This window comes from Mobula hypostoma, chromosome 3 (assembly GCF_963921235.1).
Source record: "Mobula hypostoma chromosome 3, sMobHyp1.1, whole genome shotgun sequence".
NCBI classification, from domain to species: Eukaryota; Metazoa; Chordata; class Chondrichthyes; order Myliobatiformes; family Myliobatidae; genus Mobula; species Mobula hypostoma.
Window position 1 is genome coordinate 178,026,450 of NC_086099.1, and position 14,390 is coordinate 178,040,839.

A 14,390-nucleotide genomic window follows, 5' to 3' on the forward strand; every position below is an offset into this window, starting at 1 on the left:
AATATCAAAAATAATTAGGAGAGCATAAGGGAATAATGGAAATATCTTTGGGAAGTAAGATTAAGAAGAAGCCCAAGATATTTATGTGTGTATCACTGGCAAAGGTAGCCAAGGAAAGAGTATGTCACCTTAGGGATCGAAAGGTTAATTTGTGTGTGGAGCCTGGCAATATGAGTGCGGTCCTAAGTGAATTCGTGTCATCTTTATTATGTGTGCAATTCTAAACTGAAGGAAGCCTGTGATGAAGTGAGAGAAAGTGCAGAAAAATTTCACAAGAATGTTGTTAGGCCTGAATGGTCAAAGTAGAATCTGAATAAGCTGGGACTACTTTCCCTACATTAAGGGAGAATGAAGGGGAAATCTTATAGACATTATGTAAAGTCATGAGAGGATAAAATAAAAGTAGATTGTCACAGTCAAATTTACCAGGACAGCAGAGACTAAAACTTGAGGACATAGGTTCAAAGTGAGAGAGAAAAGATTTAAAGAGGACTTACAAGGATTTCTGCGCCCCCCCCCCACCCCCACACAGAGAGTGGCAGGTATATGGAACAAGCACTTGACCAATTAGGCAATGTGCACTGGCTACACCGGCCAAATGCATTCTTGCAAACAAAGCATTGTAAACCTTACAATAAATTGATGCTTACCTACTTGACTAAGGTTAATTCCTCAAGAAAACTTGGAATTTTCAATTAAATCTGTGATCACCTTCATAGCTATAATAATCATTGTCACAAATTTTGATTGTAACTCAAACTCCTATAGAGGATGTAAAGATTTAGAAACCACAAGTGATAAAGGCAGACACCTGTGGGCATACCCAGATAGCTGTGTATACTGTTAACGTTGTTCAGCCTTCAAATATTCACCTTGGACAACTGTGGGTTGAGGAACCAGAACTGCTAACATATAAGCATATAATGAACGCTACAATATCAGAAATGTGATCCATTAGAGGACATACTAAGTAGAATCCCTCCTTTACTTTTAGGTCAGTGCAATATAATACACTGCATTAGTAAAAGAAGGAGTAAGGGAATCAATCTCCTGGTCAATACTATTCTTTACATACAAGTCTTCTGATCACTGAGTTTGTTATACTTCATTGTACATACTTTGGCTGTTACGCTTACCTACAAAAGAAGTGACTATGCCTCAAATGTACTTTATTGGCTGCAAAGGGATCTGAAATATCCAATGATGTAAAACGTGCCATTTCAATCTGCTGTGTAAGTGAAAATTATAATCTTGTTCTTTTCTTTTTGACCTAAAAGCAAGTTTGTCAAAGAGTAGATCTGAATGTACAGCTGAAAATACAAGTAATTTAGAATTTGATGAACATAATATTCTTGGTGACTTTGGACCTCTGGTTCCCAAAGTGCTCTATTATTTATTTCTGAGCCACCTGTAATTTTTTGACAGAGACTGACGGACATGATAGGTGAACAAGTGAACAACTCCATTATTATTGTTGCAAAACTATTAAGATGGTAGAATGTGAAATAGCTCAAGCATATATTTTCTTAATAATATTCAACTCTAATAAATGTTGACAAATAATACTAAAATAACTAGATAAAAACAGATTCAAAATGTTAATTTCTGGCATTGCTTTCATGGTTCCCATTTATATTACTGATAAGGGATTTTAGGAAACTACACTGACATTTTGAATGACTTTACAGAATATTTTCCAAATACATTTACCTAAAATCCTTCCATGTTCGTCCCGCTTGACTCGCATTTCTTTCTCTATGTGCCTCCAAAGACGCAGTAGAAGGCAAGGTGCGGTAGAATCATTTTTTCCACGCCACACTTTTATGTGACTGATTGTTTCGGAATTTTCACATAACTCAAGCAATGTTCCGAGTATCAAATTATGTATGCGCTCTGAGCTTGACTTTACAGAAAAAAACATAAAAATTCCATTTTAAACTGTTCAAATAATAATATTTAATATGAAATTAGCAGATTACTCAGTTACTGTATTATTTTACCTTTATCAACAAACAGGTTTATTTGCCTGATTATTTTCCATTTACAGAAACATCTTGTATACCCTACTTGCTTCAAGAAGCAAAATTTACCTAGTTTATAGTCTGCATGGTCCTCACCAAGGTCTTTTACAAAGTCTCACAGGAACATTTGGTCCAAAAGCCCATGAGATCCAAGGCAGCATGGCAAATTGAATCTACAATTGGCTTTAAAATAGTCAGCAGAGGGTGACAAAGGAGGATTGTTTTGTGATTGAAAGCCTGTGACCCATGTTATACAATACGAATCAGTTACTGTTTGACATATACAACAGCACTTTGGATATGAATGTAGGATATGGTTTATAAACTGGTAGACAACATGAAAATTGATACTGTTATTGACAAGGTTGATTATCTTAGGTTCAAGGAAGATATTGCTCAGTTGCTAAAGTGGACAGAGACATGGCAGATGGAATTTAATTCTAAAAAGAGTGAACTGCGGTACTCTGAGAGTACTACTGTGGGTATGGCACGCACAATGATTGGTAAGGTTCTGAAGAGCAATGAGGATCAGAGCTACAAGTATCCCTGAAGGTGGCAACTCAGATAGATAAGATAGTGAAGAAAGTAAACAGGACACAAGTCTTTATTAGCTTGGGCACAGAATATAGGAACGGAAAGATTATGGTACAAATACTATATATAAAATATTGGTAACACCACTGCTGGAGTGTTGAATGCAGTTCTGGCTATCCCACTTTTAAGAAAAATATAATTACACTAAAGAGATTGCAGAAGAATTTCACTAGGACATTGCCTAGGATAGAGTAACTCATTACTTTCTCTTCACCCATGACTTGTAGCTAGGTAAAGCTTAAACACATTATATAAATTTGTTGATGACACAACTGTTGTTGGCAGAATCTCAGATGGTGACAAGAAGGCATGCAGGAGTGAGCTAGATCAGCTGGTTGAGTGGTGATGCAACAATAACCTTGCACTCAATGTCAGAAAAAAACAAGAAATTGATTGCGCACTACAGGAAAGGGAAGTTAAAGGAACCCCCACTAATTCTCATTGAGGAATCAGCAGTGGAGAAGCATGAGCAGTTTCAAGTTCCTGGGTAACAACATCTCTGAAGACCTATCTTGGGCCAACATATTGATACAATTACAAAGATGGCACGTCGGCAGCTATGTTTCATTAGCAGTTTGAGGAGACTTGGCATGTCACCAAAGACATTCATTAATCTCTACAGATGTACTGTGGAGAGCATTCTAATTGATTGCATCACAGTCTAGTATGGGTGGTTCATGGCACGGGATTAGAAAAAGCTGCAGAAGGTTGCAAACTCAGCCAGCTCCATTCTGGGTGCTACCCTTCCCAGCATCAAGAATGTCTTCAAAAGATGATGCTTTAAAAAGGCAGCATCCATCATTAAGGACCCCAGAACATACCATCTTCTCATTGCTACCATCAGGGAGGAGGTACAGGAGCCTGCAGACACAGACTCAACATTTTAGGAACAGCTTCTTCCCCTCTACCATCAGATTTCTTAATGGACAATAAACCAATCTGTGAACACTACCTCATTATTTGTTGCTCTTTTTGTATTACTTATTTATTTCTTTAATATTTTCTTATTGTATTTTATAGCTTTTTATGTATTGCACCGTACTGCTGCCACAAAGACAACAAATTTTGTTACAAATGCCAATGATATTAAACCTGATTCTGATTCCGATTTTGATTACAGGGAGTCCTGATCAAAGTTTACTAAAATACAAGAGCAAACACAAGGGCAAGAGGAAAAGTAGACAGAGTAGATTGTAGAAAACTTTTCCTCATAACAGAGATATCAAAAACTAGAGGTCATAAACTTAGGACGGGGCAGTGTGGTTGGGAGTAGTTTAGAGGAGATCAGAAGAACATTTTCACCCAAACGGTGGATGGAAGGTTGGAATCTGGAACCCATTGCCTGAGTGGGTTATTAAAGTATGAACTTCCACAATATTTAAGTAATTGGACAAATACTTGAATTTCCAAAGCATAAAAGGCTCAAGTGCTAGCAAATGGAATGGGTATAAATCCTTAACCGATGGGTGGCATGTACGTTGTAGCCTGAAGAGCTGTTTCTTTGTTACATTGTCACCACTCTTGTTGTAAGCTAATAATGCTTTTAGTACAGAAATAGTGGCAAAATGCTTCAAAGAAAAATAATAAATGCTTTCTGAGATCCAGGAAAAGAACTTAAAATATTTATTTACTATCCTTCAAATATAAATGTACAATCAAAAATCTATAAACATAATATAATTATTTGCTTGTAACAAACAAATAAAATCCCATGTTGCATCTACTTATTATTATTATGGAGCTAACTGAGATATGCTAATTACCAGCATCAAAATTCCTTTCTAGTAATTTAATTTGAGAATGACACTTGGGCACCCGCCTAAGCACTTCCATGATTTAATGCAAATAATCAGGTAGAGTGCCATAAAAAAATAACAAATTCACCCTCATTAGTATTCAACACTTGCTAAATGAATTTTATAAGCTAATTGTACTTACGATGCAGTTAATTCTGTTCATTATCATTTCATACTTCTATATATTTTTTCAAATTGGCAGTTAATAATTATGCCAAATCTTTTATTCTTTCTACTTTTTGCTTCTGGTGGCTCCATCACCATCTACACATTTGATTGTGTAATATTATTACACTAAATTTGTCACTATCTTAATTTAGCAACTCCATTTATACAGATTCCTTGCAATAGTACCTGTCATGCAGATAACAATGAATGAGCTAATATACTATTAGCAATAAAATGTACATTAGCAGATGTAGTAAGCATGAATAAAAGATCAGAAAGAACACAAAAGACACAACAGGATTTTGAGTTAGAGCACCTTAGTGAATGTTGAACTGTACCAATGCTGCCAAAAGACAGAAGATGCTAGAAACATACAACAGGATAGGTAGCATGTATAGAAAGATCTTTAAGGTGAAATAATAACTCTGCTGTTCTTTCAATCAGTGCTCTCTGGCCCGCTCAGTGTCTCCCACATATTCTGTTTACATTTCAGGTTTCCATCATCTGCAATTTTTATTTTCTGAAACGGTAATACATCTTTGAGAGACTGGTTTGGTCACAACTGGAAACTTCGTGCTTTACTGAATACTGCAAAATTCAAACTACAAAGTAACTTTATTATCAAAGTACATACATGTTACCAAATATTAGCCTGAGATTCACAGGCATGCATTCACAGAAAATACAAAATAGAATCATTGAAAAACTACACATAAAGATGGACAAACAACAAACAAATTGACAAAAAGACACCAAATTGTGCAACTACAAAAAGAAAAACAAAATAATAAATAATATTGAGAACTGGAGTCGTAGAGTCCTTGAAAGTGAGCCCGTAGGCTGTAGAATTCAGCTCACTGTTGGGGTGAGTGAAGTTACCCACTCTGGTTCAGGAGCATGATGGTTGAGGGGTAATAACTGTTCCTGAGCCTGGTGGTGTGGGTCCTAAGGCTCCTGTACCTCATCTTCGATTGTAGAACCAGAAGAGAGCATGGCCTAGATAATGGGGGGTCCTTGATGTTGAACATTGCTGTTCTGCGACAGTGCCCGTTGTATAGGTGCTCGATGGTAGAGAGGGCTTTAACTGCAATGAACTTGGCTACAACTACTACCTTTTGTAGGCTTTTCTGTTCAAGGACTTTGGTGTTTCCATACTAGGTCATGACTCAGCTAGTCAGTATACTGTCCACCACACATTTATAGAAGTTTGTCAAAATTTTAGATGACATACTGACTCTTCACAAACTTCTAAAAAAGTAGGGGTACTGCTGTGCCTTCTTTGCAATGACACTTACAAGCTGGACCCAGGACAAATGCTTCGAAATGATAACCCTGAAGAATTTAATGTTACTGACACTCTCCATTTCTGATCCCACGATGAGAACTCATGGACGTTTGGTTTCCTCTTCCTGTAGTCAATAATCAGTTCTTTGGTTTTGCTGGTGTTGAGTGAGAGGTTGTTATTTTAGCACCATTCAGCCAGACTAGTGGTGTGCCACAGGGATCAGTGCTAGGTCCATTGTTATTTGTCATCTATATCAATGATCTGGATGATAATGTGGTAAACTGGATCAGCAAATTTGTTGATGATACAAAGATTGGAGGTATAGTGGATAGTGAGGAAGGTTTTCAAAGCTTGCAGAGGGATTTGTACCAGCTGGAAAAATGGGCTGAAAATGGCAGATGGAGTTTAGCACAGACAAGTGTGAGGTATTGCACTTTGGAAGGACAAACCAAGGTAGAACATACAAGGTAAATGGTAGGGCACTGAGGAGTGGGATTTGGGAATACAGACACAAAATTCCCTAAAAGTGGCGTCACAGGTAGATAGGATTGTAAAGAGAACTTTTGGTACATTGACCTTTATGAATCAAAGTATTGAGTATAAAGTTGGAAAGTTATGGTGAGGTTGTATAAGGCATTGGTGAGGCTGAATTTGGAGTATTGTGTACAGTTTTGGTCACCAAATTACAGGAAGGATATTAATAAAGTTGAAAGAGTGCAGAGAAGGTTTACAAGGATGTTGCCGGGACTTAAGAAACTGAGTTACAGAGAAAAGTTGAATAGGCTCGGACTTTATTCCCTGGAACGTAGAAGAATGAGGGGAGATTTGATGGAGGTATATAAAATTATGATGGTATAGATAGAGTGAATGCAGTAGGCTTTTTCCACTGAGGCTAAGGGAGAAAAAAAAACCAGAGGACATGGGTTAAGGATGAAGGGGGAAAAGTTTAATGGGAACATTTGGGGGGGGGGCTTCTTCACACAGAGAGTGGTGGGAGTGTGGAATGAGCTACCAGATGAAGTGGTAAATGCAGGCTCACCTTTAACATTTAAGAAAAACTTGGACAGGTACATGGATGAGAGGTGTATGGAGGGATATGGTCGAGGTGCAGGTCAGTGGGACTAGGCAGAAAAATGGCTTGGCACAGCCAAGAAGGGCCAAAAGGCCTGTTTCTGTACTGTAATGTTCTATGGTTCTAACTTCAGTCTACCTCCAATATGCTGATTTGTAATTACCTTTGATTCAGCCAACAACAGAGGTATCATCAGCACGCTTAAATATGGTATTGGAGCTACACTTAGACTTACAGTCATAAGTATAAAGCGAGCACAGCGTGGGTCTAAACACACAGCCTTCTGGTGCGCCTGTGCTGATGGAACTTGTGGAGGGAGGAGATGTTGTTGCCAATCCAAACTGACTAGGGTCTGCAAGTGAGGAAATTGAGGATCCATTTGCACAAGTAAGTATTGAGAGCTAGTCTTGGAGCCAATTGATTATGATGGTGTTGACTGCCGAGGTGTGGTCAACTAAGAACATCCTGATGTATGCATCTTCACTGTTCACAAGTAAAGAGCGAATTAAATGGTACCTACTGTTGACCTATTGTGCTGGTAGGCAAACTGGTAAAGATCCAAGTCATTCCTCAGGCAGAAGTTGATATGTTTCATCACCAACCTCTCAAAACATTTCATCACAGTAGATGTAGTGCTACTGGATGGTCGTCATTGAGGCAGGTTACAATATTCTTAAGTGCCAGTATGATTGAAGCAGGTGGGTATCTCAGACTGTTGAAGCGAGAGGGTAAAGGTATCAGTAAACACTCCGGCCAGTTGATTAGCACAGGTCTTCAATACTCGACCAGATACTCTGACTATGCCCGATGCTTTCCATGTATTCACCCACCTGAAGGATGCTTTTACATAGGCCTCAGAGACTGAAATCATATGGTCATCGTAGACTGTGGGAGATCATGAAGGTGCCTCCATGTTCTGTGGGTTAAAATGAGCATTGAGCTCAACTGGGAGCGAAGCCTTATTGTCACATATGTCACTGATTTTATTTTCAGGGAGGTGATAGCATTCAAGCTTTGCCACAGCTATCAAGCATTCTTCTGAGAGTCAATTTTGGTGCACTTTAGGTCTAATGTTAAGTTTAAACTGCTGCTAACAGTGAAATAGTGCGAGAGTTACAAGACAGAGACTTAGGTCAATTATCATGAGGAGCTTGTATCTGGAATACATTGGCTGACAGTGTGCTGTAGTACATTCAAATATGGCTTTCAACAATGAATTGGATTAGTGCATGAAAGCAAAGCAAAAGTTGATAGTTAGATACTTTATTGGGGGGGGGTAGGGAATGTCGACTCAGACCATGAGAGGCCTGCGTCGGGCATTTTCATGCCTTACAAGGTGCAGATTGGAAGTCTGTGTGGGGCACCACTCCTCGCATAGACACTAGAGCAATGTGTGGTTAAGTGCCTTGCTCAAGGACACAAACACGCTGCCACAGCTGAGGGTTGAACTAGCGACCTTCAGATCTCGAGACAAACACCTTAACCAGCTGGCCACATGCCCAACACCTTATTGGCCCCAGGGAAAATTACAGTTTCACAGTGGCCTTCCAAGAGCATAGATATATAAATATTAGAAGAGAAATAAAAAAGAATAAAACAAGTTACTTTAAAAATAAGAGGTACAAGATTTACAAATCAAAGATGAAAAGATCACTTTCCTGGTTATAGGTTGACTCATTATAGAACCTAATCGCTATGCGTAAGAATGACCTTGTATAGCACTCTTTGGAGCAGGGCAGTTGACTTAGTTTATTACTGAAAGTGCTCCGCTGTTCAGCCAAGATGGCATGCAGGGGCTGAGAAACATTGTCCAGAATTGCCAGGATTTTCTGGAAGGTCCTTTGTTCTACCACAACCTGCAGCATGTCCAGTATCACTCCTATAACAGAGCCAGCCTTTCTAATCAGTTTATTGAGCCTGTTGGCATTACCCATGTTGATGCCATTGCCCTAGCACACTACCGCCTAGAAGATTGTACGGACAACAAAAGACTGGTAGAACATGTGAAGAAGAGACCTGCATACTCCAAAGGACCCCAGTCTCCTCAGGAAGTAGAAGCAACTCTGGCCCTTCTTGTACACAGCCTCTGTGTTGTTGCTTCACTCAAGTCTGTCATCCAGAGGCACCCCTGGTACTTGTAGGTCCTCACCACATCCTCAACATCAATAGTAACAGGGAGCAGTGCAAGCTTGATCTTCCTAAAGTCCATCATTTCTACAGATGATCTGACTTAGTGGTGTATCTGAAGTCTGAGATATACAGGGTAAACAGTAAGGGAGCCAATACAGTCCCCTGTGGGGCCCCAGTGCTGGTTATAGCCATGTCTGACACACAGCTCTGAAGCCGCACAAATTGTGGTCTACCAGTCAGGTAGTCCGTTATCCAGGATACAGTGGAAGTGCCAACCTGCATCGAACAGAGCTTTTTCCCCCAGAAATGAGGGTTGTATGGTATTGATGGCACTATAAAAATCATAAAGATATACTCCTCACAGGGTTGCTCTGCTTATCCAAATGGGAGCAGGTTCTGTTCAGCAGGTAGATGACACCATCATTGACTCCAGTGTGCTCCTGGTAAGCAACTGCAGGGATTGATGGCTGATCTGCCCAGGGCTTGGAGACGAGCCAGGACCAGCCTTTCTAGGGTCTTCATGATGTGTGAGGTCAGGACCACAGGACGGAAGTCATTTAAGACTTTCGGTTGGCCCTTCTTGGGTAATGGGACCTCACAAGTCTTCCACACCCTTTCCAGGCTGAGACTCGGTTTGAAAATGTGCTGGAGAACTCCACACAGCTGCTTAGTACACTCCTTCAGGATCTTGGGGTTCACACCATCCGGTCCCAATGCTTTGCCATGCCTGAGCTTCCCCAGAGCCCTTCTCACCTGCACAGTGGTGAAGGTGAGTCTATGATAACTGAGGAGTTGCTGGAAGGTGGGGACTGGGGTAGGTGAAGATCAGGACAGTAGCAGTTGGTATGTGGAGGTGTGGTTGGAAGGTTCAGGGTGAGGAAGGAGTGTAGACAGTGGTAGCCTGTGTTGTTCATCCACTTGTTGAACTGGAGGAGGGAGGAGGCAAGAGGGGAGGTGTTGGTGCTGAGGGAGCATGGAGTGCCTCAGCATCTGGGCTGTTGTGCTGAGGGTGGTGTGAACAGCAGGGCAATTGTCAAACCTATTGAAGAATTGGTTTAACTCATTAGCCCATTCCTGGCTGCATTCCAAGGCTCTACAGCTAGGCTCATTGAAGTCAGTGATGTTCTTTATGCCTCTCCACACCTCCCATGTGCTACTCTGTCTAAGCTTGTTCTTTAGCTGTATTCCTCCTTAGCCACCTTGATCTTCTCCTTTCGCTCCCTCTGTACATGTTTCAGTTCCTCCCTGTCTCCTGAACTAAATGTTCTTATGTATTTATGTTATATTCATTATGTACTAAAAACTAAGCAGCCTTCTTCAAAGATAAAGATTAGTTTTATTCATCATATGTTCAATGAAACATAGTCATTTGTGTCAACAACCAACTGATCCTGAGGATATGTTGGGGACAGCCTGCATGTGTCACCATGCTTCCGGCACCAACATAGCTCATCCATAATTTACTAACTTTAACCCATACGTCTTTGACATGTGCGAGGAAACCAAAGCATCTGAAGGCAATCCACATAGTCATGGGGAGAACGTACGTACCCCTTACAGACAACAGGAGGAATTGAATCCAAGTGTCTGGTCCTGTAAAGTTTTAGGCTAACTGCTATACTTTGTTATCATTCTATTATTCTGTACTTTCAAAAGAAATATTTTTACTTTGTTCTTTTTGATAAAGGTATATTCTACATGTAAATGCATTGAGTATTTTTTATATTAAGAATTGTCATTTTATATTGTGCAATAAAAATATTATGAATCTGATCTCATAACATTTTAGAATTCTAGGAATGAAACCATCACTGGCAAGAGCAGCACTTATTGCCATTTACCCATATCTATTGTTATGCCAAAGCTATATACTACTTAGTTTGTGGTTTAACCCAATTAAATAGTTTACATGTCATTTCATGATATTATAATAGTGCAGATGCAAAGTTTTCAATCCACCACGTCCATATGCACTGAAAAAGAGCCAATGACTTGGAAATAATATTGTGTTGTGTAATACTATATAATAGACTTTTCAAAAAAATTGCAAAGTAAAATGGGCAGTCACCACATCTAGATGTTCAATGCTCCTATCAATTTGCAACTCCACCACACTTAGGAGGCCCCCAGTTGGCATGGAATTTGAATACTGAGGCATGGCTAAACTGGAAATTTAAAGTCTAGTTTTGTGTTAGTTAAGGGATTGTTCTCACTAGGGCTACTGCTATAGTTAAAAACATTCACTTTCTGCCTATTAAGTTCGTCTTTAAGTTCTCACTAGAAATGTGCAGGATCTCAGCCTGAAACAGTGATCATTCCTTTGCTTTCAGAGATGCTGTTTGATCCACTGAGTTCGTTCAGCAGTTTGCATTTTGCTTCAGATTCCAGAATCTTCATTCTTATGCATCTTCAGTTTGTAACCCTTGGACTACGGCCCATCAAATGCTCACCTGATACTTCTCCATGTGACTTCTTTTAAACTTTCTACCTATTACCTTATATCATAGCTTAATCGATGATTATTTACCTAGTCTTTCAGAATGTTTTATTTTGCCACCAATGATAGGCTGACTGCACTGCAGTTTTTCATCTATTTTCATCCTTCTTAAACAGTTTCATACAAGTGATCAATGGCCTCGTTACATTCTCTTTACAGATACTTTCAAACAAATTTAAAATTCTGAAGTTGTCATAGTGTTATTTGAACTCACAACCACCAGATGATTATTCAAGAAACAGTAACATTCAATTTGAATTCTTACTTCAAGCAAATCCAGGAGAAGGAAAATGCCTCCCATTTCAAGGAAATTGTTCTCGGTTGTATAACATCCAACAACACAACACCTGCAATAGAAATAAAAAGTAGATTTCTTTAGTTTATAATTACTGATTAATTACTGGTTAATAAGGGGACTGTCTTGTCTCCCTTTCTCTTCACCATTTACACCCCGGACTTCAACTACTGCACAGAGTCTTGTCATCTTCAGAAGTTTTCTGATGACTCTGCCATAGTTGGATGCATCAGCAAGGGAGATGAGGCTGAGTACAGGGCTACGGTAGGAAACTTTGTCACATGGTGTGAGCAGAATTATCTGCAGCTTAATGTGAAAAAGACTAAGGAGCTGGTGGTAGACCTGAGGAGAGCTAAGGTACCGGTGACCCCTGTTTCCATCCAGGGGGTCAGGGTGGACATGGCGCAGGATTACAAATACCTGTGGATACGAATTGACAATAAACTGGACTGGTCAAAGAACACTGAGGCTGTCTACAAGAAGGGTCAGACCCGTCTCTATTTCCTGAGGAGACTGAGGTCCTTTAAAATCTGCCGGACAATGCTGAGGATGTCCTACGAGTCTGTGGTGGCCAGTGCTATCATGTTTGCTGCTGTGTGCTGGGGCAGCAGACTGAGGGTAGCAGACACCAACAGAATCAACAAACTCATCCGTAAGGCCAGTGATGTTGTGGGGATGGAACTGGACTCTCTGACTGTGATGTCTGAAAAGAGGATGCTGTCCAAGTTGCATGCCATCTTGGACAATGTCTCCCATCCACTACATAATGTACTGGTTGGGCACAGGAGTACATTCAGCCAGAGGCTCATTCCACCAAGATGCAACACAGAGCGTCATAGGAAGTCATTCCTGCCTGTGGCCATCAAACTTTACAACTCCTCCCTTGGAGGGTCAGACACCCTGAGCCAATAGGCTGGTCCTGGACTTACTTCCTGGCATAATTTACATATTACTATTTAACTATTTATGGTTTATTACTATTTATTATTTATGGAGTAACTGTAATGAAAACTAATTTCTCCTGGGATCAATAAAGTATGACTATGACTATAACTATGACTATGACTATAATTTGTTATGTTTTTCACTGAATGGCCAAGAAACTGACCCATGAATACACAAACATCCAACTCTGTCATCATTTTGGAAAAGATTCCATAATTGATATTAAAACACATTTTAATCTGTTATGAGATACAGTACACTGGCTAACTACTGTATGTGACGAGTATTGTACAAATACATATTTCTTTCAATAATACTTTTCTCTCCTAATTTTGTATCATAAGATACAAAGGCATTAAAAATATCAGTCCCTGAGAGATCTGCGTACTACTATATTTTTTCTAAAGTCAAATCACATCATTCCAACTCCTTCAATCCTGATGATTATTAATGAAAAATGCTGTTATTTGACCTATTAAGCCTTTAGAAAGAAAAAAATGAGTTAGGGTTGAGAAACAAGACTTTCTCCAAAGATATGTAATTTTTATTACCCTTTTATTTCTACCTCCAACACCCATTCAGGCAGTGATTTCCATTAAGACAATAAGACTATAAGATATAGGAGCAGAAGTAGGCTAATTGGCCCATCAAGTCTGCTCTGCCATTCAATCATGAGCTGATCCAATTTTTCCAGTCATCCCCACTCCCCTGCCTGCACCCCATACCCTTCGATGCCCTGGCTAATCAAGAACCTATCTATCTTGGCCTTAAATAGACCCAATGACTTGGCCTCCACAGCCGCTTGTGGCAACAAATTCCACAGATTTACCACCCTCTGACTAAAACTATCTCTCCACATCTCAGTTCTAAAAGGACGTCCTTCAATCCTGAAGTCGTGCCCTCTTGTCCTAGAATCCCCTACCATGGGAAATAACTTTGTTTTATCTAATCTGTTCAGGCCTTTTAACATTTGAAATGCTTCTATCAGATCCCCCCCATTCTCCTGAACTCCAGGGAATACAGCCCAAGAGCTGCCGGACGTCCCTCATACAGTAACTCTTTTATTCCTGGAACTTTTCTTGTGAATCTTCTCTGAACCCTCTCCAATACCAGTATATCCTTTCTAAAATACAGAGCCCAAAACTGTACACAATACTCCAAATGTGGTCTCATGAGTGCCTTATAGAGCCTCAACATCGCATCCCTGCTCTTATATTCTATGCTTCTAGAAATGAATGCCAACATTGCATTCACCTTCTTCAGAACCGACTCAACCTGGAGGTTAACTTTAGGGTATCTTGCACAAGGACTCTCAAGTCCCTTTGCATCTTTGCATTTTGAATTCTCTCCCCATCTAAATAATACTCTGCCCATTTATTTCTTCCACCAAAGTGCATGACCATACACTTTCCAACATTGTATTTCATTTGCCACTTCTTTGCCCATTCCCCTGAACTATCTAAGTCTCTCTGCAGGCTCTCTGTTTCCTCAACACTACCCGCTCCTCCTATCTTTGTATCATCAGAAAATTTACCCACAAATCCATTAATTCTCATAGTCCAAATCATTGACATACATCGTAAAAAG

General features: G+C 39.8%; 1 protein-coding gene across 1 annotated transcript in view; it reads right to left on the reverse strand.

The window, feature by feature from the left end:
• LOC134343761 (cilia- and flagella-associated protein 69-like) overlaps positions 1 to 14,390 on the reverse strand; it is a 182,941-nt gene that overhangs the window by 39,567 nt on the left and 128,984 nt on the right. The window contains exons 16-17 of the mRNA XM_063042501.1: positions 11,829 to 11,910; positions 1,711 to 1,903 (exon numbers count right to left, since the gene is read on the reverse strand). Coding sequence (XP_062898571.1) covers positions 1,711 to 1,903; positions 11,829 to 11,910 — 275 coding nt within the window. The remainder of the gene's footprint in view (positions 1 to 1,710; positions 1,904 to 11,828; positions 11,911 to 14,390) is intronic.